The sequence below is a fragment of the Fukomys damarensis genome, unplaced genomic scaffold (assembly GCF_012274545.1).
Source record: "Fukomys damarensis isolate Sample0158 unplaced genomic scaffold, DMR_v1.0_HiC HiC_scaffold_20, whole genome shotgun sequence".
NCBI lineage: Eukaryota > Metazoa > Chordata > Mammalia > Rodentia > Bathyergidae > Fukomys > Fukomys damarensis.
Window position 1 is genome coordinate 38,973,050 of NW_022900932.1, and position 22,781 is coordinate 38,995,830.

The 22,781-nt window shown below is 38.1% G+C and overlaps 1 protein-coding gene across 2 annotated transcripts in view; it reads right to left on the reverse strand.

Annotated features, from left to right (window-relative positions):
- Pank1 (pantothenate kinase 1) overlaps positions 1–22,781 on the reverse strand; it is a 60,372-nt gene that overhangs the window by 34,330 nt on the left and 3,261 nt on the right. The window contains exon 2 of one of the 2 annotated variants that reach the window (XM_010632120.2): positions 22,417–22,485. The exons of the other annotated variant lie outside the window; for it this stretch is intronic. Coding sequence (XP_010630422.1) covers positions 22,417–22,450 — 34 coding nt within the window. The 5' untranslated portion in view covers positions 22,451–22,485. The remainder of the gene's footprint in view (positions 1–22,416; positions 22,486–22,781) is intronic. 2 annotated transcript variants of the gene reach the window in all.

Sequence of the window (22,781 nt, forward strand, 5' to 3'; positions counted from 1 at the left end):
TTTAGACCTAAACTGGACATTGTCCCGATGCTTCAACTGGATGGGACTGGGGTAGTGTCTTTTGGGGAAGCATGAATGTATTTCACCTGCAAGGAGAATGTACCCAAATATCTGTGATGACTTCTATGAAGCTGTCCCCCCAAACCACATGCTTTCATAGACGGGGCCATAGGGATGTGATTCGATTATGGGAGCAAGATACTCATCAATGGATTATTCCACTGATGAGTTTATAGCTAAACGTGATGTTGGGAGGTGAAGCCTGGTTGAAGATTGGTCACTGAGAGCATGGCCGCCCTCTGTCCTCCTTGGATTGCTCTCTGCTTCCTGCTGCTGCCATGCCATGAGCTGCTTTGACTCTGCCATGCCGCTCTACCATACTGCCCTGCCTTGGAGCCAGCTGACTATTGACTGAAACCTCTAAAACTGTGAGCAAAAATAAACCTCTCCTTCCCTCAGTTGTGGTTGTTGAGTACTCTGTCCCAGCAATGTAGAAAGTAACTGATATGCCATGTACAGGAACCTAATAACCTTAGTGCATATAAATATTATGTGCCATAAACATGAACTAAGGTTAATAATATCAATAAAAATGAAAAGAGGAATCAGAGGAGTAAGAAGAGGAATAAGCTGTGTTGTTATGTACATGTACCCATTCCCCAACATGCATGTAAACTGCATGTACTGGAACCATGTTTTAAAAAAAAAAAAAAAAAAAAAAAAAAAGTAAGTAAGACGTGCCCTGTAATGGCTTGGATCTGAAATGTCCCTCAAAAGCTATGTATTGGAGGCTTGGTGCACAACACAGCAATATTCAAAAGGGGGCTTTACGGAGATGACTGCATCACGAGGACTCTAACCCCATCAGCAGATGAATTCCTGGCTTAATGGATTATTGGGAGGTAGTGGAAACTGAAGCTGAGGCCCAGTTGGAGGAAGTAGGTCACTGAAGTATGTCCTGGAGGCTGTTTTGTTCCTGTCCTCCATTCCTGGTCACTCTGCTTCTTTGTGTGCTTCCTGCCATGATGCTCAGAGCCCACACTCGGTGGATCCCGATAACCATGGACTCAACTCTCGGAAACCATGAGCTAAAATAAACCTTACCTCCTTGTAAATTGTTTTTCTCAGGTATTTTTGTCACAGTGACAGAAAGTTCACTAATGCATGCCCCTAAATGGTAGCTGGTGGTGCTATTATTATTTTGTGGCTTTCCCTCTGGCTCAGAAGCCAGAGCTTGAGCTCTCAGAGACAATTAGTAACTCCACAATGTGGTGCCATGCTCCAGTGCACCACACTTAGAAACAAGCTGGGTATGTTACACACTCTTCATCTATTTTCTCGTTGTAATAGCTGATTTTCTTGCTTATATCTAAAGATTAGAACTTTCCGATGAAAATAAATGCTTTTCATGTTTCAGCTGAGTTGCCATTTTAAAGCTGCTGACTTATTCATGCTTTTATTTCTTACTTGATCTGTTTCTCCAATAAAAGTGGAACTCGTTTCATTTATTGGGCTTTGACTAAGCTCTGACTCTGCATCACACTAAATGTGTGTGTGTGTGTGTGTGTGTGTATGTGTTTTATAGTCCGGGGATGGTGAGTAAAATGGAGGAAAAAGATGTCCAAAGATAAACAGTCTAGTGGTAGACAGACAGGTGAGTAGATAACAACTATGTACTTGGTCAATACCAGCAGAGGCATGTGCAGAGAGCACAAGCAAGATACTTACTTTGAGGGGTGTAGGCAGTTGAAACAAGAATGATAGATAAATCAGGTGAAGAAGTGGGGAAGGAAGAAATTTGAAAGTAAAAAGAAACAGCATATAAAAGACATAAAGTCTGACTTTTTCAGTGAGTAGTAGAAATTTTACAGTATCATAAGTAGGTGGGAGTGGACAAGATGGGTTAGGTTTGAGATGATTTTTGGTAAAGGAAATAGTCAAGTCCTGTATATGAACTGAGCATGACTTCTGCTGAAGATTCTGAAGACCAGGCAATCCTGAGCCACACAGATCATGAGTAAGGACATTGAGTTTCCATGATCAGAAAGTGTCTCTCTGCTTTGTTTTTGCTACAGACAGGAATGAGTATCTAGATAAAGACCTTCAACGGGATGCCTGAGTGCTACAAATGAGATACTCTGTAAACACACCTTCTCATTGCAGAGATAACAATAGCATCCATTTGGAAATATTACAATGTACTTGTTACAATAGTCTAAACTCCTTCATAAGCCTCCATTTTAAATTAAGGCAAGGTTGGGAAATTCATTTTCCTGTGCATATCTTATCTAAGAAGTCTTTATCTACAAATCATCACAATTTTTTCTTATGTTTTTTTCTAGCAGTTTTAGATTGGCTCATGTTTATATCTGTGATCTATTCTAGTTTTTGTATATGGTGTGATGTAAGACTCAAGATTCACTTTCCCCATATGAATAAATGTGTAGGCCCGTATCTGGATTCTGTTCTGTTCTGTTCTGCTGATCTTATACACCAACAGCAAATCATTTTGAATGCTTATATCACTTAAAGTCTTCAACCTGTGTTCTTTCTCTTAAAATTTATTGACTCTTCTAGGTCCTTTGAATTTTACATATATTTTAGGATCAGTTTTCCATCCTCTTCTTGTTTTGCATTTGAGACAGGGTCTCACTATGTAGTTCAGGCTGGCATTGAACTCACTAAATAGCCCGGGTTAGCCTCAAATTCACTCGGTAATCCTCCTACTTCAATCTCCTCACATTGCTACTAAAGAGAGACTTCTAGAATTTTGGTTGGGATTTCATTGAAACTATCAATCAACTTGGGTAGATATGACATTATCCAAGTCTTCTAATCCAAAAACATGTCCTTCTCTGTCTTTACCTGATTTCTTAGTTGCTTTGTTGGGGATGGGTCTGACTCAACAACTTGTTACCGCCACTGACAGTAACAATTTCCTCACTAAAAATTACTTGTAATAATTGTGAGTAGGACACAGTATACCTGAAATTTTTTTCTACTTATGATGATTTGTTAAGCAAGCTAACAGGTAGAAAAGATGATGGGGATTGTGTAATCAACCAACTTTGTTTTAAAAAATATGCGGAAGATATTTTTATACTGCATCAGTACTAATTATGTTCAAACTGCCTGAAAACATCTACAAATTTTTTTTAAACCTTAGATGTAAAAGTATAAAAACTTGTATTTCTTTTACAATTTTTTATCTCTAGGGGCTAACTTTCTCTTTACCATCTATAAATGGTTGTTGGTATAATGTTGGTATAACAAAGCATTTAACATCCCCACACATTCTGTACTGGGAATTGAACCATAATGCAGTGAAATACCTACCACTGCATCCCTTTTTATTTTGACACAGAGTCTTACTAAGTTGCCCAGCCTCGTGCCTTAGCCTCTCAAGTAGTTGGGAGTACACATATGTGCCACAGTACCTAACAGAAACATCCTAACTTTAAGAGTAAAAAGAACCTTAGATCAGCCAGGTTTGGTGGTACACTCCTGTATTCCTAGCTCTCAGGAGGCTTAGGCAACAGGATTTCCAGTTCCAGGTCAGCCTGGGCCACACAGCGCATTCAAGAATAACCTGGACTACACAGTGAGACCTGGTCTAAAAAAAAAAATAAGAAAGAAAGAAAGAAAGAAAGAAAGAAAGAAAGAAAGAAAGAAAGAAAGAAAAGAAAAGGGATCTGTTTGGTGTTGGGACCAGCATCAGGAGACCAGAAACAGACTGTTCCTGGGCCAGCACTGGCATGTGGACCACTTGAATAGCATTACTGAAGTTTAAAAATGAGTATCATAAAGAAAACATAGTACTATACTGGTGAGGACTGCCCAGCCATGCAGCAAGTTTGCTACTCCCTTACCTCCAGCATCCCAGGCCTCCATTGGAGCAGACCAGTGAGGACTGCCCAGCCATGCAGGTACCTCTGCAGCATCATTCCCCCCATGCTTTCAGGCCTTCTGATTGTGCCAGTACTTGGATCCACTCTGCAGAGGCACAGGTGGTCATTAAGGCCACTGTACTGAGCTCCAGAAGGTAGAACTGCAATTAAGGCAAACCAGGCCTCTGTAGTCAGTAAGTTGAAGGGATCACCACCTTCCAGCAGAACCTGGACTATATTCAGGGAAAGGGCAGCTGGAACCTGCAGTAGAATCTTACAGAGTTCAAGGCTTCAGGAGGTCAGGGAGATCAACTTGGGCCGTGCAGTCATAATTCACCCTGAATCTCAGGGGTCTGCCGTTGGCTAGCTGAGACTAATTGACTTAGATCTGCACAATGTTGCACATTGTCTATCATGACAGCAGAGATATACCCTCAAAGAGGCTCTTCGTTATTCAAAATTTTTTTTCTTTTCCTCTTATTTTCAATTTTAATTTTTAAAATTTTATTTTTTCCCAATCTTCAAATTCTTCCTTTATTCTTTCTTCTTTTTCCTACTCAGTCTCTTGCTCCCCCACATTATTCTTCATCTCCCTTTTGTTCCTGTTCCTGCCCTAATTCAGATTTCTTCTTTCCTTTTCTTCTCTCTTTTTCCTTCGCTCGATTGTCATTAATATCAAAGGAAAGTGAGTACAACTTATAGCTTCCCTATTACTGTTAAATTGTTCTACTCCTATCTTTGTTTTCACACTGTGTCTTTCCCAAATGTCTTCAACAATTTCCTAGAGTTTGTGTAATCATACTGTCGTCTGGCTTCACTTAAAACCTTCTCCTATTCTTTTACCTATCTATTCCTCTCCTCTCAACTCCCTCTAAGTCCCCATTCTAAAAGGTAAAGTTGCTATATTGAAGAGTTTATTCACTATAAACACATTTGGGGCTGGTCCTTGATTTTGATTTAATCCACATAGTTAAAGGTAATAGATTAATAACTACCACAAATTGTCAATTTCTAAGCTGTGCTTGTTGAGATTGTGTTACTGATTGTATCAATTGGGCTAAAGGTTTGTGATTAACTTCATCAGTTGTTCTTCCTGATATTATGAAAATAAGGGTGTCTCTAAGTCATTAGACACCCAAAACCTAAAGATCAGCTATATCAAGAAGATCAAAGTAGTAACCCAGGAATTAAATGAAGGATAACATCAACAAAAAAAATAAAAATGAGAAAACACTTAAGCAAGGCACAAATACAGGCTTCCTGTTCACCAACAGCAAATTCTAGAGAAAACGGTGTGGAAAACTCTAACAATCAACCACCAAGGCACCCTGAACTCATAGCACCGGAAGTAACAAAACAGATCAATCAGACTCTAAAAAAATTAAAAAACAGAAATGATTTCCCAGATAACTACAGACATGGTGAGCACAATGAAATACATGATTAGAGACTCTAGAACAGAAACAGAAAAAATAAACTTGATGAGCTCAGGACCATGATAGTAGCCATGAATGCCCAGCATAGGAAAGAAATGGAAACCATGAATGCCCAACATAGGAATGAAATGGAATCCATGAAAAAAATTCAAACAGATATCCAGGAGATTGAAAACTATATAAAAGCAATTGCAGTAGAATGAATGAATGTGAAGATAGAGTTTCAGATACAGAAGGTAGGATTGCAATCAGTGACCATGACAAGAGAGATCTATTCGAAACGGTAAGAGGTCATGAGAAATCAATCCAACAACTCCTAGATAATGCAAAGAAGAATAATATGGCTGATAGTAATCCATGAAGTAGCAGGAGAAAGTACAAATAACTTTAAAAAACTGTTCACAGAATTAATGACAGAAAACTTCCCAAATACAGGGGAAGAATTTGACATACAGATAAGTGAGGCATATAGGATTCCAACTAGCCATGATCAAAAAATTCTACACCTACACATATAATAGTCAAGATCAGGGAAACCCAACAGAAAAAAAAAAAAATACTGCAAGCAGTTAGAGAAAAGAAACAAATCGCATGCAAAGGAAAGCCCATCAGAATGACAGCAGACTTTTCAACACAAATCCTCACATCAAGAGCCTGGAGTGAGGTATTTCAAGCCCTAAATGACAAGAACCTCCAACCTGGACTGATACATACTGAAAAACTCTCTTTTAAAATCAATGGGGGAAAAATATAAAATGGATGGGGAAATAAGATACTTCCATGACAAAGAACACCTGAGAAACTTCATGAATACCAAACCAGCACTCTAAACAATTCTAAACAATATCCTGCAAAAAGACAAAGACAACACCATGAGGCCCAAAAGAGCAAATCAATTAGGCAAGGCAAGAAACTAAAGGGAGAGGGGGAAACATTAAAAAGAGCCAACAAGAGGACACAAACATGACAATGATAAGTCAATACATATCAGTAATAACTATCAATGTTAATGGCCTGCAGCCACCAATCAAAACAAATAGAGTGGCTGAATGGATTAAGAAGCAAAATCCAACACTATGGTTATATAAAAGAAACATACCTAGTTCAAAAAAACTCATACACTGAAAGTTAAAAGATGGAAAATAGTTCTCCATGAGACAGGAGCCCAGAAAGAAGCAGGGGTAGCTATCTTATTGGCAGACAAAGTAAATTTCAAACCAAAACTAATTAACAGAAACAAAGAAGGCCACTATATCCTTGTAAAGGGAACAATCCAAGAGGAAGAAATGACAATCATAAATATATATGCATCAAATATTAATGCCCCCAACTATATAAAACAAATATTAAAGGACATGAAAATCCAAATAAGCATTAATACAATTGGGGGGGCTAAATACCCCACTATCACAAATAGACAGATCATGTAGACAAAAAATCAACAATGAAATGCTCGAACTGAACTAAGCTTTTCATTTATTTATTTATTTATTTTATTTATTTATTTTTTTTTGGTACCGGGGATTGAACTCGGGTCCTTGCACTTGCAAGGCAGGCCACCAAACTGCTGAGATAAATCCCCGGCCCCTGAACTAAGCTTTTGAATAAATGGACTTAATAGACATCTGCAGAGTGTCCCACTGCACAAAATCAGAATATACATTGTTTTTGGCTGCACATGGGTCATTCTCCAAAATATACCACATACTAGTTCGTACAACATGTTTAAATAAATGCAAAGGAATTGAAGGTATTCCATGTATATCATCATACCATAGTGAAATTAAGCTACATATCAATAGCATAAGAAACCGCAAAAAATTCACAAACACATAGACACTGAACAACATTCTCCTGAACAGTCAATGGGTCACAGAGGAAATAAAATAAATTAATCAGCTTTTACAAATAAATGATAATGCCAATTCAACAAACAAAAGTCTATGGGACACAATGAAAGCTGTTCTATGTAGAAAATTCATAGCAGGGTATGCCCACACCAGGGAAATAGAGAAAGGTCAAATAAACAGCCTAATGATGAATCTTAAGCTCCCAGAAAAAGAAGAGCAAGAAAAACTCACAGTACATATAGGAGGAAATTATCAGAGCAGAAATCAAGGCAATGGAGGCTAAGAGAACGATACAAAAAAAAAAAAATCAATGAATCAAAGAGTTGGTTTTTCAAAAGAATAAATGAAATTGATAAACTCAGCCACCCTTGTGAAAAAGGGAAAGAAAAGGCTCAGATCCACAGAATTAGGAATGAAAAAGGTGAAGTCACAACAGATCCAGCAGAAATCCAGAGAATCATCAATACCTACTTCAAGAACCTATACTTTAAGAAAAAGGAAAACAAAGAAGAAATGGACAGATTTCTTCATACTTATGAATTACCAAAGTTGAATGAAGCAGATAAAAATATTCTAAACCCCCCAATTACAATCAGTGAAATTGAAATTGTAATTAAAAGTTTACCAATGAAGAAAACCCCAGGTCCTGATGGCTTCACTGCTGAATTCTACAAGTCATTTAGAGAAGAACTACTGCCACTACTCTAAACTTTTCAATGAAATTGGAAGGGAAGCAATACTTTCAAATTCATTCCTGGAAACAAGTGTTACTTTGATTCCAAAACAAGGGAACGACCCAACCAAAAAAGCAAACTACAGGCCAATTTTCCTAATGAATATAGATGCAAAAATCCTCAATAAGATACTGGCAAACAGAATACAGAGGATCATCAATAGGATCATACACCCGGACCAAATCGGATTTATCCCAGAGATGCAAGGATGGTTCAATCTACACAAATCAATAAATGTAATATACTATATTAGCAGAGTCAAGGACGAAAACCATATGATCATCTCAATAGATGCAGAAAAAGCATTTGACAAAATTCAACACCAATTCATGATAAAAACCCTGCAGAAAGTTGGAATAGATGGTGTTTATCTCAACTTGATATAGGCTATCCATGAAAATCCCACAGCCAACATTACATTAAATGGCCAAAAAATGAAAGCCTTCATGCTAAAATCAGGAACAAGACAAGGATGTCAACTAACACCACTCCTATTCAATAAGTTCTGAAAACATTAGCCACAAGAATTAGTTATGAGAAAGAATAAAACAATAAAGACAGGAAAGGAAGAACTTAAACTGTCATTATTTGCTGAGGATATGATACTCTGCCAAAAGACTTATAGACTTAATTGACACTTTCAGCAGAGTAGCTGTATACAAGGTCAACACTCAAAAATCGATAGTCTCCCTGTACACAAAAAACAAACTCACTGAGAGAGAAATTAGGGAAACAATTCCTTTCACAATAGCAACTAAAAAAATGAAGTATCTACGAATCAATCTAATGAAGGAAGCAAAAGACCTCTACACTGAAAACTACAGCACTCTGAAAAAAGAGATTAAAGAGGAATTAAGAAAATGGAAAGATATTCCCTGCTCCTCAGCAGGAAGAGTCAACATAGTGAAACTGGCCATACTACCAAAACTGCTATATAGAGTCAATGCAATCACATTTGAAATCCAAACAGTATATGTCACAGAACTAGAAAAAATAATCTAAAAATTCATTTGGAACCAGAAGAGACCTAGAATTGCAAAAGCAATTCGGGGAAACTGAGACATAACAGTTAGTATCACAATCCCCAAATTAAAACTATACTACAAAGCCACTGTGATAAAAACAGCATGGACTGGCAAAGAAAATGTCCTGAGCATCAGTGGAATAGTTTGGAAGATACAAAACAACTCCAGATATACTCAGCTACCTCATCTTTGACAAAGGAGCCAACCATCCTCACTGGAGAAAAGACAGCCTCTTTAATAAACTGTGCTGGAAAAACTAGGTTCCAACCTGCCAAAGATTAAAACTAGACCCTTATCTTTCACCATGAATGAAACTAAAATTGAAGTGGATTAAAGATCTAAATATTAAAACAGGAACACTAAACTTGCTAGAAGATAAGTTAGGCAGAAGTCTTGAAGACACTGGTACAGGAAAAGACTTTATGAATAAATCCTCAGTAGGATGGGAACTAGCACAAAAAATCAATACCTGGAATTTCATTTTATTAAAAAGTGTCTGCATTGCGAAAGAAATCACCAACAGTGTGAAGAGAAAACCTATAATGTGGGAAAAAATTTTACCAGCTACTCCTCAGACAGAAGACTATTATCTAGAATATATAAAGAACTCAAAAAAGTCAAGACCCCTGACTATAAATACCTGATTCAAAAATGGGCATCTGAAATGAACAGACATTTCTCAGACAAGGAAGTAAAAGCAGCAAATAAATACAGAAAAAAATGTTCACTATCACTTGTCATTTGAGAAATGTAGATGAAAACAATACTGAGATTCCACCTCACCCCAGAAAGAATTGCTCCTATCAAGAAATCAACCAATAACAAATGTTGGCGGGACTGTGAGAAAAAGGAACCCTTCTCCATTGTTGGTGGGTTGCAGACTAGTGCAACTGCTGTGGAAATCAATATGGAGATACTTCAAAGAACTAGAAGGAGGTTTCATTTGAACCAGCTATCCCTCTGCTGGGTATCTTTCCAAAAGAATTAAAAGAATCATACCACAATGATATATGTGCACCCATATTTATAGTGGCACAGTATGTAATAGCTAAAACTTGGAAGCAGCTCAGTTGCCCACCACTTGAGGACTGGATATAAGAAGATGTGGTTTTTCTATAAAATGGAGTACTACTTGGCCATAAAGAATGAGAAAATAGAGCCATTCATAGGAAAATGGGTGCATATTGAAGCCATATTCTTAAGTGAAATAAATAGGACACATATGTGTAAATACTGAATAATTTCTCTGTTGTGAAAAACTAAAAGTGCAAGTAAGAATCAAATTGTATAACTGATAATGTAAAATAGGAAGAAAAGGGCTAAAGGGGTAGGGAAAGTGGGAAGGGTAGGGGAAAGGAAATAAGGGAAAAGAAAAAATATAAGAAAAGGAAAAAAGGGAAATAAAGTCTTTGTAAAGGGAGGGCAGGGGTATGGGGCAAAATGAGAACCAAGATCTGTTATGTAAAGGTACAAGATCCCAATGATGAATGTAACTGTACTGTATACCTAAAATGTACCAATAAACTCAATGAAAAAATTCAAAAAAGAAGAAACCTCAGGTCAAGGTCAAATTTAACATTCTGTTTATAATTATGAAAATTGAGACTTAGAAAGATTGAGAAATTGTCCAAAGTTAATCACAATAAATATCAGAAAGCACTTTCAGTTTCATGAGCCAATAAATTTTTCTCTTAGTAGCGTGGTCTGAGTGGAGTTATCTGTCACTGTAACCAAAAGTTTCTCAATGATTAGTGTTCATTCAGAAATATTTCAGAAATTGAACTGTGCTTCAATGTGCAGGTAGATCTATGGTTTGTCCATGGAAAACAGCATGAAGATTCCCTAAATCATCTGTTACCTTTCTTCTGATGTACTCCCTACCCATATCTACCATATGAAACTGTTATCAAAATCCATCAAGAATCTTAGGAAAGGAGGCTGGTAGTGTAATTCCTTTTTCTCACAGTCCCGCCAACATTTGTTATTGGTTGATTTCTTGATAGGAGCAATTCTTTCTAGGGTGAGATGGAATCTTTGTGTTGTTTTCATCTACATCTCTCAAATGACAAGTGATAGTGAACATTTTTTTGTGTATTTATTTGCTGCTTTTACTTTTACAATTCTTTCCTATCATGCAGGAGACCATGGGTTCAATCCCCAGTACCACCATCACCCAGAAAGGAAGAAAGAAAGAAAGAGAGAGAGAGAGAGAGAGAGAGAGAGAGAGAGAGAGAGAGAGAGAGAGAAGAGAGAGAGACAGAGAGAAGAGAAAGAAAGAAAAAGAGGGAAAGAGGGAAAGGGAGGGGAGAGGAAGGGAGGGAAGGGAGGAAGGAAGGAAGGAAGGAAGGAAGGAAGGAAGGAAGGAAGGAAGGAAGGCAGGCCTGACACTCAAAAGCAAGGTTCAACAAATGAGACACTTGATATCATAAAGGTTCTTCCAGGTAGGAATCTAGGATGGGAGAAGGCCTGATTTGCCTATTATCTTAGTCTATTTTCTGTTGCTGTCACAAAATAAAGGAAAAAGGTTTATTTCAGTTCATGAGTCTAGACATGGGGAAGACCAACAGCATGGCAGCAGCAACTCTGCTCAACTTCTTGGTGAGGGCTTCGGGCTGCATCAGAGCAAGGCAGAGAAGGGAAGAAGAGAGCAGGAACATGCGGAAGGAGAGGGTATGAAGGAGATATGGTGCCAGGTTAGCTTGTCCGCATAAGAAATGATACAGTCTTAGAGAAATAACCCAGGCTGTGTGAAAAGTATTAATCCATTCATGAGGGCAGTACCTCCGTGACCTAATCACCTCACAAGGCCCATCTCTTACCACACTGAAAATCAAATTTCAACATGGGTTTGGATGGGGATTAATCATATCCAAGCCATAGCACCTTCCTACACTACTGTCAAGACAAATGCTACACATTAAACTTCACAATTCAAAACATAGTCAAGGAGCATTTGCACGTTAGTGGGAAAGAACCACTGTGGAAAAGTCTACACAGCCTGGTGACAATAACCCTTTTCCTCTTGGGACAGCTTCAGCTTCTGATTAGCTTTCTCCCTCTCCCCCAGACAAGGGCAGGAACAAAGGGCCTATCATATTCTCATATGCAAGACGGAAGGAAGAGGAAGAATTGCTCTCAGAAATCTGAGGCAAGTAGAAATGTTACATCAGGCACATACAGCAGTGGAATCTTTAATTTCATCACTGCCACTCAGGGCCATCTTCTATGTCAGGAAAAGTACATATGGTGTGCAGGACCTATAATATTTCTATCTATGAAAATACTTTTATTTTATTTTAAAATTAAAGGAAAAGAAACTGTCAGGTTGAAGAAAATGTAGTCATAGGTAACATTAATACATTTATCTTTATACCAACATAACCATAAATATTATTTTTATTTTTATTTTTTGGAAGAAGGGGATCCCCAAGGCAAAAGTGCCCAAGGTCCATGAAAGTTGGCCTCTACCTTTTGTTCCACACCCAACTTCAGCACAGAACTAACAATGATGCCATACTAGAATCTACATTGTATTTGCAATTTGAACCAGGTCTCTATGATTTATTTACAATCACACTTCCTTGAGGACACTTCAATTTCAGTACTTAGCATAACTAAATTTGAAAACCAAAGTTTGAATTATACTAAAAATTACTGGCCATGTTCAACCACGTGGTTTTCCAAATTCACCTAATCATAAAAACCACCTATGGTACTTGTTAAAAAGAGCTTGTGGAGCCGGAGATAGAGATCAGTGAGTGTGACAGAGTATTTGCCTCACACACACAAGGCGCTGGGTTCAACCACTAATTCAGCAAAACATTAAAATTAAAAAAAAAATACAGATTACCAGGCAAGCACCTAGAGGAACACCTATAATTCTCATTGGTCAAGTTCAGAACTTCTATGGTAGTTGAATCCAAATAAATAGTTGGACTACATCTTAAAAGGAAAAAAAATATGAGTTTGAATGAATTGCCCTTGCTTGCAACTACGATGCCAGAGCTCTGCTGAGAGCCACGGCAATGATGCTGCAGATACTGTACACCATTCCCCGAACACATCTAACTGCTTGTTAATGCAGCTATTTATGGACAATTAATAATTTGAGTGCTGCTGGTTCAAATTTTAAATATAGCATTGGAGTTCTAGGTATCATCCCATGCGTGACTGAAATTCCATGCCTGCGGTAAAGAAGTGCACTTACAATTAAATTTCATTGACTGTCTCATCTCTTTCAGTAACTGCCATTTCAAAGGTAAGCATGCAGTTCTCCACAAAGTCAGCTCTGCCAACAGCATGCACGTGTTTAGGTCAGGCTGACAGACATTCTTTGATATGCAATCCACATGACAACCTTGATGGAGACAGCCACAGGAAATTAAAATAAGCAGAAACACCAACGTGAAAGCTATGTTTTAGAGTGGAGATCTGAAAAAAAAAAATCTTCTGTAAGAGCAAAGGAAGCTAGGTGCCACTCTGGTAGCAGCAGTAAATGTATTCTTAGCTCAGAACTAGGGTGGGGGGATCAGGGGCAAGATGTTAAATCCCTGAGATTAAAAAAACCTTTTTCCTCCTGTGCCTTCCACAAGTCCTTAAGGCAACTTCAACTTTAGTACTTAGTAAAACTAAATTTGAAAGTCAAAGTTTTAATTGTATTTATTTAAAAAAATGATTAGCCCCACGTTCAACCACACGATTTCTCAAATTTGCCTAACCATAAAAACCACCTGAGGCATTTGTTAAAAAGCAGAGTGCAGCTTCTTTCCCAGGTCATGTAGCCTCTCCACAAGATAATGTCCTTCCAGGGACCTTATCTTCTCCCCAGTTCCTTTTTGGTTGGGCCCTGCATTACTGCTGCAGGTCTTAAGAAGGGAAAAGAGCAGGCAGATGAAATTTGGTCCTCAAGCAGGGTGCAAACCTGGAATCCCAGCAATTTTGGAGGCTGAAGCAGGAGGACAGTGACCAAGGCCAACCTAGGTAACACATAGAGAGATGATCTCAAAAGAAAAAACAAAGGCAAAGAAATGTGGTTCCTATTCCATGGTAATGTTCTCAGGTTATCTGGAAAAGGTGTGAGGAAAATACAATCACAGACAGCTATGATAATTATCCCCATTTCTTACCAAGAAGCTGCCAGTTCTGCCCATCTAGTGGCAACAGAAGATAAATATCACCCCCCCCATATCGTCTTCAGCTTTAATTGTATCACCTTCTTCAGAAGAAATACAGTCCTTGGATGACAAGGATTTCACAGTTTTGACCACGCCCAGCTGTGCTACTGGACACAGCTGCCACACACTTGTGTGACTATCTTCAGTGTGACCACTTCAGCAACCAGAGTTGATCACAGCATCAACCAGGAATGGCTCCTGCAGCCTCTTAATTCCCTGTGCTGGGACTCAAGATGGTAATCTCATTACCTGCTTAAGCAAATACCACTTTAAGCCACCAAGAGGTTTATATATTTGTCCTGACAAGCCACCAGAGCATGCTTGTATACTCTAGGGATGCTACCTACAATTTAACGCCAGGCAGTAGTTAATTAAAGTGACTTCAGAGAGAAAAGCATTGCTAGGTGGCATCATTCGGCAGAACAACAGGTCCACCAGAAATGGACTTTGATTATTTATTTTAGCTTTGTATCTGAAAGTCTGGTATGTAAAGTCAACCTGGGTTGGCAGGGGGTTTGAAGACAGATATGCACACTGCTCACATGCAGTGCAAGCTATAATAGAGACAAGGTCATAAGCACCTGCCTCAAATAATGTGACACCGACTACAATCTTATTAACCAATTGAATGTGTATTTATTTTTCCTAGAAAGGGTGAGGCACTGTGGTAAACAGGCTTGTGCCTCCTTGGCACTTATATTCTAGTTTACAAGGCCTCGTGATTAAAAAGGATAGTCTGGGAAGAAGGAATAAAATTCACATTGCCCTATAACAGTGATGGTGAACCTTTTAGAGCTTTCAATGGCACAGCAAAGTCTGACACTTTTTAGCCATTCAAGAAATATATAAGTCAGGTACTATTGTGCATGTCTGTAATACCAGCACTCTGGGAAGCTGAGGCAGAAGGATCCAAAGTTCAAGCCTAGCTTGTGCAACTTGGCAACTTAGGGAGATCTTGACTCAAAATAAAAAATAAAAGAACTGGCCCAGCTATCCCTGTGCCGAGTATTTTTCCAAAAGAATTAAAGGAATCATACCACAGTGAAATATGTGCACCATGTTTATAGAGGTGCAGTTTGTAATAGCTAAAACTTGGAAACAGCCCAAATGGCCATCAACTGGTGACTGGATAAAGAAGATGTGGTTTTTTTATAAAATGGAGTACGACTCAGCCATAAGAGTGAGAAACTAGAGACATTAATAGGTAAATGGAGGCACACTGAAGTTATACTCTTAATTGAAATAAACTGGACAAACGAGTAAATACCGAATAGTTTCTCTGGTGTGAAAAACTAAAAGCGTAAATAAGGTTCAAATGGTATAACTGATAGTGTGAAACAGGAAGAAAATGGCTAAAGAGGAAGTGGGAAGGGGTGGGGAAAGGAAATAAGGGAAAGGAAAAAATGGAAACAAGATCTTTGTAAATAGGGAAGAGTGAAGCAGGTAAAGGGAGGGTAGGGGGGTTGGGGATAAATAAGAACCAAGACGTATCATGTAAGGGTACAAGATCCCAATGGTAAATGTAACTGTATTACTTGCTTTAAATGTACCAATAAACTTAACAAAAAAAAAAAAAGAACTGGGAATACAGCTCAGTGTGAAGATCCTGGGTTCAATCACCAGTACTGCAAAAATAATAATTCAAGTCATTCAAAAATAAAAACAGTGAATTGTGAAATAAATGTATATAAGTCCAAAGTTACGATTTTCCTGTGATTAATACTTTGGTGTATATATGTGCAGATATTTATATGCATAAAAACACACACAGTGCTCTCTTCATCTTTCCTTGGTTCCCTTACTGCATGCATGAGCATCTAACACCTGCTTGGTCTACCAATCCGGTAATCAAGCCTTGAGCACAACTATATCTGGAGTAGGAATTTACAAGGGTAAAAGGGAGGCAGACAACGTTGTGAGAAACATTTAAAGAAATCCTACTCTTATGCCATAGTAGAACTGCAAATACTTGTGCAGTATACTTTCTTAAGAATAAAGATCCTTCATCTAACTTCTAATTTTGTAGCAAAGGACAATGCTCTTGACCTTTCTTCCAGTCCTCTACCTCAAATACTTCAACAATTCAACTGGCATGATCAACATTCTCTAGGATTTTTTCTCCAAGCCTTTTCTATAAATTGTGCTTCAGTTGCTGAAAAAACACTTATAAAAACACTTAACAAGCTTCCTCACAAGCGCAAGGACCTGAGTTTGAACCCCGGTACCAAAAACAAAAACAACAACAAAAAAACCCATTTAACTGGCCCTCTGAAAATAATGCCCCAATTTTACAGTGTTTGCCTGTTTCCACGGTATAAATATATCCATCATTAATATTTGAAAGGACAAAGCAGGAACAATTAATGCAGAGTAATGAAGAAGTGTACAATCAGCTCCCAGACCCATATAAGCTGGGTGTAGTATACCATTGGGCATCTGGTTTGCCTAATACAATCCCAGTCTATGCCTGTGGTTCTGTCATAATTAATGATGGTACCCCTGCCAATATTCTAAAGTGTCACTGAAATATTATGAATAAGTCACAATTGGACCCTTTCTCATACTACTAATTTTTCACAAAGGAAAAGGACTGGCCATAAAAGGTAAGAAGATATGATTATCTCCTTGTCAAAACATATTGTCTTCTTGCATATAACATCCAAAATACATATCATTTTAAGTTTTTTGGCATCAAACACAGGTAGTTGGGACTGGGTATGGTGGTACGTGTCTTTAATTCCAGCTACTCGGGAGGTTGAGGCAGAAGGATCAAGAGTTCCAGGACAGCCTTGTCAATATAGTGAGATCTTGTCTATAAATAAATAAATAAAAATTTAAAACAGGTAGAAAGGGAAGTATGAATAATAAAAATTCACTAAAGTTCAGGTCCTGACTCACATGTGCAAAGTTTGGTGACTTCTGGAAATGCAATGGCATCTGAGTAAAATCAAGCCAGGCAACTAGCTTTAGGTTATTTTCCAGCTTGGAGTTGCACAAAATCAAATATTACTTCTCAAGTCTAGCACAAAGGGTCTCATGGGATTCATTTTATCTGAGAGTTCAAGACTCCCAGGATAGCACTTCCTTGATTCCCTTTACAATGATCCCAAGAAGCTCTTCTCCAGTCTCACTTTAATATTTGCCAATATAAGACACTGAATTACATAGGTGAAATCTGGAAGATAAGATAGGTTTCAGTTCTTCAGATGGTAGGATCTAGAAGAAGAGGTAAAAATCATGGTTATCTTTAAATATCCAAGGACCTATCACGTAGAAGATGGATTAGATACATTGTATTAATAAGGAAAAAGGTAGAGAGTTATGGGAAGGCAGATTTTGATGCAATATAAAGAAGAAATCTAACCCTACCACCAATAACAATAGGTAAAATTTATCCAGTGCTTACATTTAGCTGGAAACCTTACTATACTGCAGACTCTTATCAGACTTTAAGTCAACTAAGTCAATCTTTCATCTTTCATCCCTGGACTACTTGCCCTAGACAGTAAGAAAGTTGTCCAGAAATTCCAAAGAATACCAAGTAACTGGCACTGGTTGGCCACAGCTTACAGAGGTTCCAATCTGTCCTGAGTCTCTATCTGAAATCCTTATGGCCTGCGGTTAAGCATAGGTTCAAGGCCAGGAGCACCAGGAAGCCACATTCTAATGCTAAGGACAAAGAGCACCCAGAAATATTCAACTCGTCCTCAGCCACAATAAAGATTGCAGGGTCATTTTCAATCTCTGGAGAATAGGTTACAAAAGATGACCCTACATAAATACAACTGTTCTAAAATCTTGTTCAGTTCATGTTGGTTTTGTTTGTTTGGTTGGTTGGTTGGTTGGTTGGTTGGTTGGTTGGTTTTCTGAGAGAGGGTCTCACTGTGTAGTTGAGACTGACCTGGAACTCACTGTGTAGTCCAGGCTGGTCTCGAACTCATAGCGATCCTCCTGTCTCAGCCTCCCAAGTGCTAGGATTACAGGCGTGAGCCACCACCCCTGGCAGTTCATGTTTCTTAAAACACCAAAGTGCTTGGCTGGGGATTTAGCTCAGTGGTGCCACTGCCTGCCTCACAAGCATAAAAACCCGAGTTCGATCCCTGGTACAAAAAAAAAAATAATTAATTAATTAATTAATTAAAAATAAAAGCGCCTACCTCTCTGACTCAAGGTCTGAGACATTAGTCAAGATCAAAGGAGGACACTTCCTTTTTTAAAAATAATTTTTAAAAAAATAACTGTCCTGACACTAAATTAACTGTCAAATAAATTCACAGTCTTTTTATTCACTAAATTGCCAACATCATTCTCAGACAGGGCAGGCTGCACTTGGTGTCAGGTGCATGGGAGAAATCTATGAATGTGACGAGATTAAGACTTATGATATAAGACACATGCCTTGTTCTACAGGGCATTAGGGAAACTTCCTGTGAGGAGGTGATGTCAGAATAGACTGGACGTATTGAAATGCAACCCAGGAAGATTTCCAGTCAAGGCAAGATAAATTCATGGAAATTCTGAGATTTCAAAAAATTTTGAAAGCCTCTATGACGAATGGCAACAATATTAATATTAAATTTCATTTACTAATATTAATAAAGCCAGTATTAGCAGTAAGGTATCTTTCCCATGCACATATCAGAGTACACTTCATTTAATTTTCCGTTATACCTGATCAGATGGGTATCACTATCTCTGCTGGCAAAGTGAATCTTGCAGAAGTGAAGAATCTCAGCTAAGGCTATAGTGCTAGTAAGCAAAGGAATAAGAGATAGATCTTTTGCAAACAGGGAAGGGATTTAAAGATGAAGGAAAGGGAGAAGACAGAGAAGGAAAGGGGAAGTCAAAAGAATTGAGATGTGTTATGCACATGTACCAACTCCCCACAATGAACGGAATCACTATATACTGCAAAAATGTACTAATAAAAATACATTTAAATTTTTTTTAAAAAGAAAGCTGAATCCAGATCTGATGTCTCTAAAGCCATCAAAATATTATTTGCACTTCAGAATATTTACTTCCTGAGAACCCATGAGGGTCCTAGCCAGCAGATTCAACCACCTGAGCGCTCAGTTTCTTCATTTGCACATAGTAATAGTGCCCATCTCATGGGCTACTGAAGGTGTTTGAGGCAATAACCCATTTAAAGTGGTTAGGTTAGTGCCTGGCACATATTCAGTTAAGTGCTTCTTAATGTCGTCTCCTATCATTTCCTTAGACACACAAATGGACTTGTTGCCAAAGCTGTACATATATCCATCTTTTCTTTCTTCTTTAAAATAGGATCTTGCTGTATTGGCGAGGCTGGCCTCAAACCCAGGATTCTCTCTTGCCTCAGCCTCCTGTGAGTAACTGGGAATACAGATATGCCAGTGTACCCTGTCTATAGCTCTCTTTCCTGAAATTTTACTGAATAGGTTTATTGTGGTAGTAAAGAAAGCCAATTGGCAATATAGGCAGACCTGAGGTAAATTTTAGCCCTGCCGATCACTGTCTACACATCTTCACGTAGGTTGCCTCATTTCTCTAAGCCTCTTTCCTCACTTGCAAAATAATGCGCACATGCTTTTGTAAAGGCACTGACAGAACAGTAATTGTTGCTACCATCATTAACCAATAAATCAATGTTCCTCCAATAAGGACCCTCTATTGTTATGAATTTCTCCACCCTCTTTCCAAACTACAGAGAAATCTCCTAGACTCAGATCATTACTTTGATGTAACTGTGTCTAAAAATAACACTCCCTTGCCCTTTGGGATCATCTGTTGCTCTCAAATACATTCCTGAGAAAACATACACGCCTGTGCCACACACAAACACAACTGCACAGTTTGCTAACTCTAACCATCTACAAGACATAAGTAATGAGATACCAAGCTGACAGCTGCACTATCTAGAGAAAAGGTCTACTTAGAACTTCTGTATGCCATCCTGGGTATACTGGACATTTTCCATAGGTGACTCAGAATATTGTCATCTCAAGGTGAATACTGGTTTGCACAGTAAAGTTAAACACATGTAATCAAACATAATAGAAGTCAAACCCAGGTTTATTTTCATGGTAATTGATCACAAACAAAATGCTAAGGATATCAAGAAAACAAAAAACCTGTCAGCTAAAACCAATACTTCTAGCCAGATGTGGTGGTGCACATCTGTAGTTTCAGCACTCAAGAGGCTGAGGAAGGCGAATCATGAGTTTGATGCCATAGCAAGACCCTGCCTCAAATAAATGTGAAAAATTTTTAAAAAAATTAAAAAGGGCCGGGGATACAGTTCAGCAGTAGATCAATTGCTTACCAAGCACAAGGCCCTGACTTAAATCTCTAGCACTGCAAAACAAACAAACAAATATTTATTTCCTTACTTATTCTGTCTCCAAAACCATGATGGGTTTTATTTTAGTCACTTGTTAAATGTCTCACATGTTACAAATTAACAGTAGTATTTTCATCTTCAGTTATCACACCAAACAAAAAATGGCCTGTGCTAATGCTGAAATTCTCTTAGTGGTCTTTGGGAGGGAAAATAATGTTCATATGTTTAACTGAATCCTGATTTTAACCACTTAGACACTAGATACCTGCACCTTAAACTTTTTAATTAATGTTTGTAATGCAAAATAAACACATTCTTCCTGGGGAATTGGTACATATACATATCCTGTCTTTATCCTTTTTGCTTCCCCTCCTGGACCTTACATTCCATATCTTCTATAGAAATATGTACTGTACAATTCATAGCTTAATTGACTAATTTGGGAATTTGACCATGTTCCAGAAGGCAGCGATACTACACTGTGTTCCTGCTTTACATACTAGTATTTTATTCTTGAATTTGCAATGTTTCTCATCTATCTAAAAGCAATGATTATTTTAAAAAGAAAGGCATATATATCTACACTTTACACAGATACAACCAGAAAATTTCCTCTATGTATCTTTTTATCCTGGTTTTCTAGTTGACTTGAATTTATGGTAATGTAAAGTACAAGGTGCCAAATCTTAATACCTTAATATTAAAAAAGCTGAAGCTTTATTCACAATAATGGCTAAAATAGGTAAAAGATTTGGGTTTCTTCAGTTTGTACTGATGTTTGTGCATTGTGAACTATTACTCCTTTTCCGCTACCTGGAGGTTCTATTTGGATGATGTGTGAACTCAGAAACACCCCCTAGAAGGGACCAGCATCGTCTGTCTATTACTCCTCCCTATTTCCACATTCTGGGAAGCAAACAAGGCAACATGCATCCTTCAGCAGTTTAGATGTTCAGATGTCTGCCTTTCTGAAGTGCAGTGTTGGGAGATTCAAATTATCTTCCTCACATTTTTCTTCTCTCTCCTATAGTGGTCTGGCTTATCTAAAACAGCACCCTTGGTGTCTCAAATGTCCCAGGGTTGTAAGATACTTTACTTATATGCTAGTTTGCATCATTTCTCTTCCCTCACAAAAAAAAAAAAAAAAAAAAAAATGCCACCACCTGCCTCGCAAGCACAAGGTCCAGAGTTCGATCCCCAGTACCAAAAAAAAAAAAAAAAAAAAAAAAATGCCACCACCTGCCTCGCAAGCACAAGGTCCAGAGTTCGATCCCCAGTACCCCCCCAAAAAAGTATTAAAGTCATCTTTTAGTAACTGTTGGGGATTGGAAGGAACAAAGGAATGAAAAAAGAGGAAGAAAAGGAAAAAAGAAAAATGAAAGGAAGGAAAGACAGAGAAAGGAAAAAAGGAAGGAAGAAGGAAAAAAAGAAGAAAAGAAATTGTTAGGTGAGGAGGGTCATAGCTAATCAAGTAAAATTTTCTAGGCTTCCTTACATGAAGCATATATTTTAAATAAGGCCATCAGCCTCAGACAGCTCAATTGTTCTGCCTTGTGGTTTAATAAATGTGTTTAGTTTGGGGTGTTGTTGACACCTGTCATGTACTAAGTGTCATGTGCCATTCTAAGTTCTTTGTATTTATTTTCTTGTTTTACACGAACTCCACAAGGTACTATGATTATCTCCACTGCATTGCTATTGAAACTGAATAAATAACTGGCTCTGATCACACAGCTGAAATTCAAACCCAAGCCCTTTGAGGAGGTGAATTTTTAACATTTATAATACATTAGGCATACATAGCATCTTAGGCCTATCATTAGTTTCAAAATATTTGGTAAATGAGCTGACCCCATGAGGTGCTACTCAGATGGCCTTCAAAGAATCAATACACAAGAGTAAACCAAAGGAACCACCCTACTGACATTTAAAGAAAACTCCATTGAAAATCTTTCGCCAAAGCTGGTGATAGAGATGGAAACAGCTACCTGGAGGAGGTGGTGATGATGTCACTTGTACCATTTTTTTTCTGTGGTATCAGTCATACATTCATGTACCTAAGGTACAAGGCATTTGAGAAAAAAATATCTGTAAGACTTCCAATTTAATTGGGGTGACAAGTAACACATGAGACAGCACAATATAGGTGTATGAGGTCCTAGGTTCAATCTCAGTCCTAATCCCCAGCAACACACACACACACACACACACACACACAAATACACACGAATAATTAAATGCTAAGTCATTTGGTGATGGGTTAACTAGTGCAGAGGTCATGTAGGAAAAACTATCAACAACAGTCAGGTATGAAATATAGTACTCCTTTTTTTTAATGACAAGGTCTCACTAT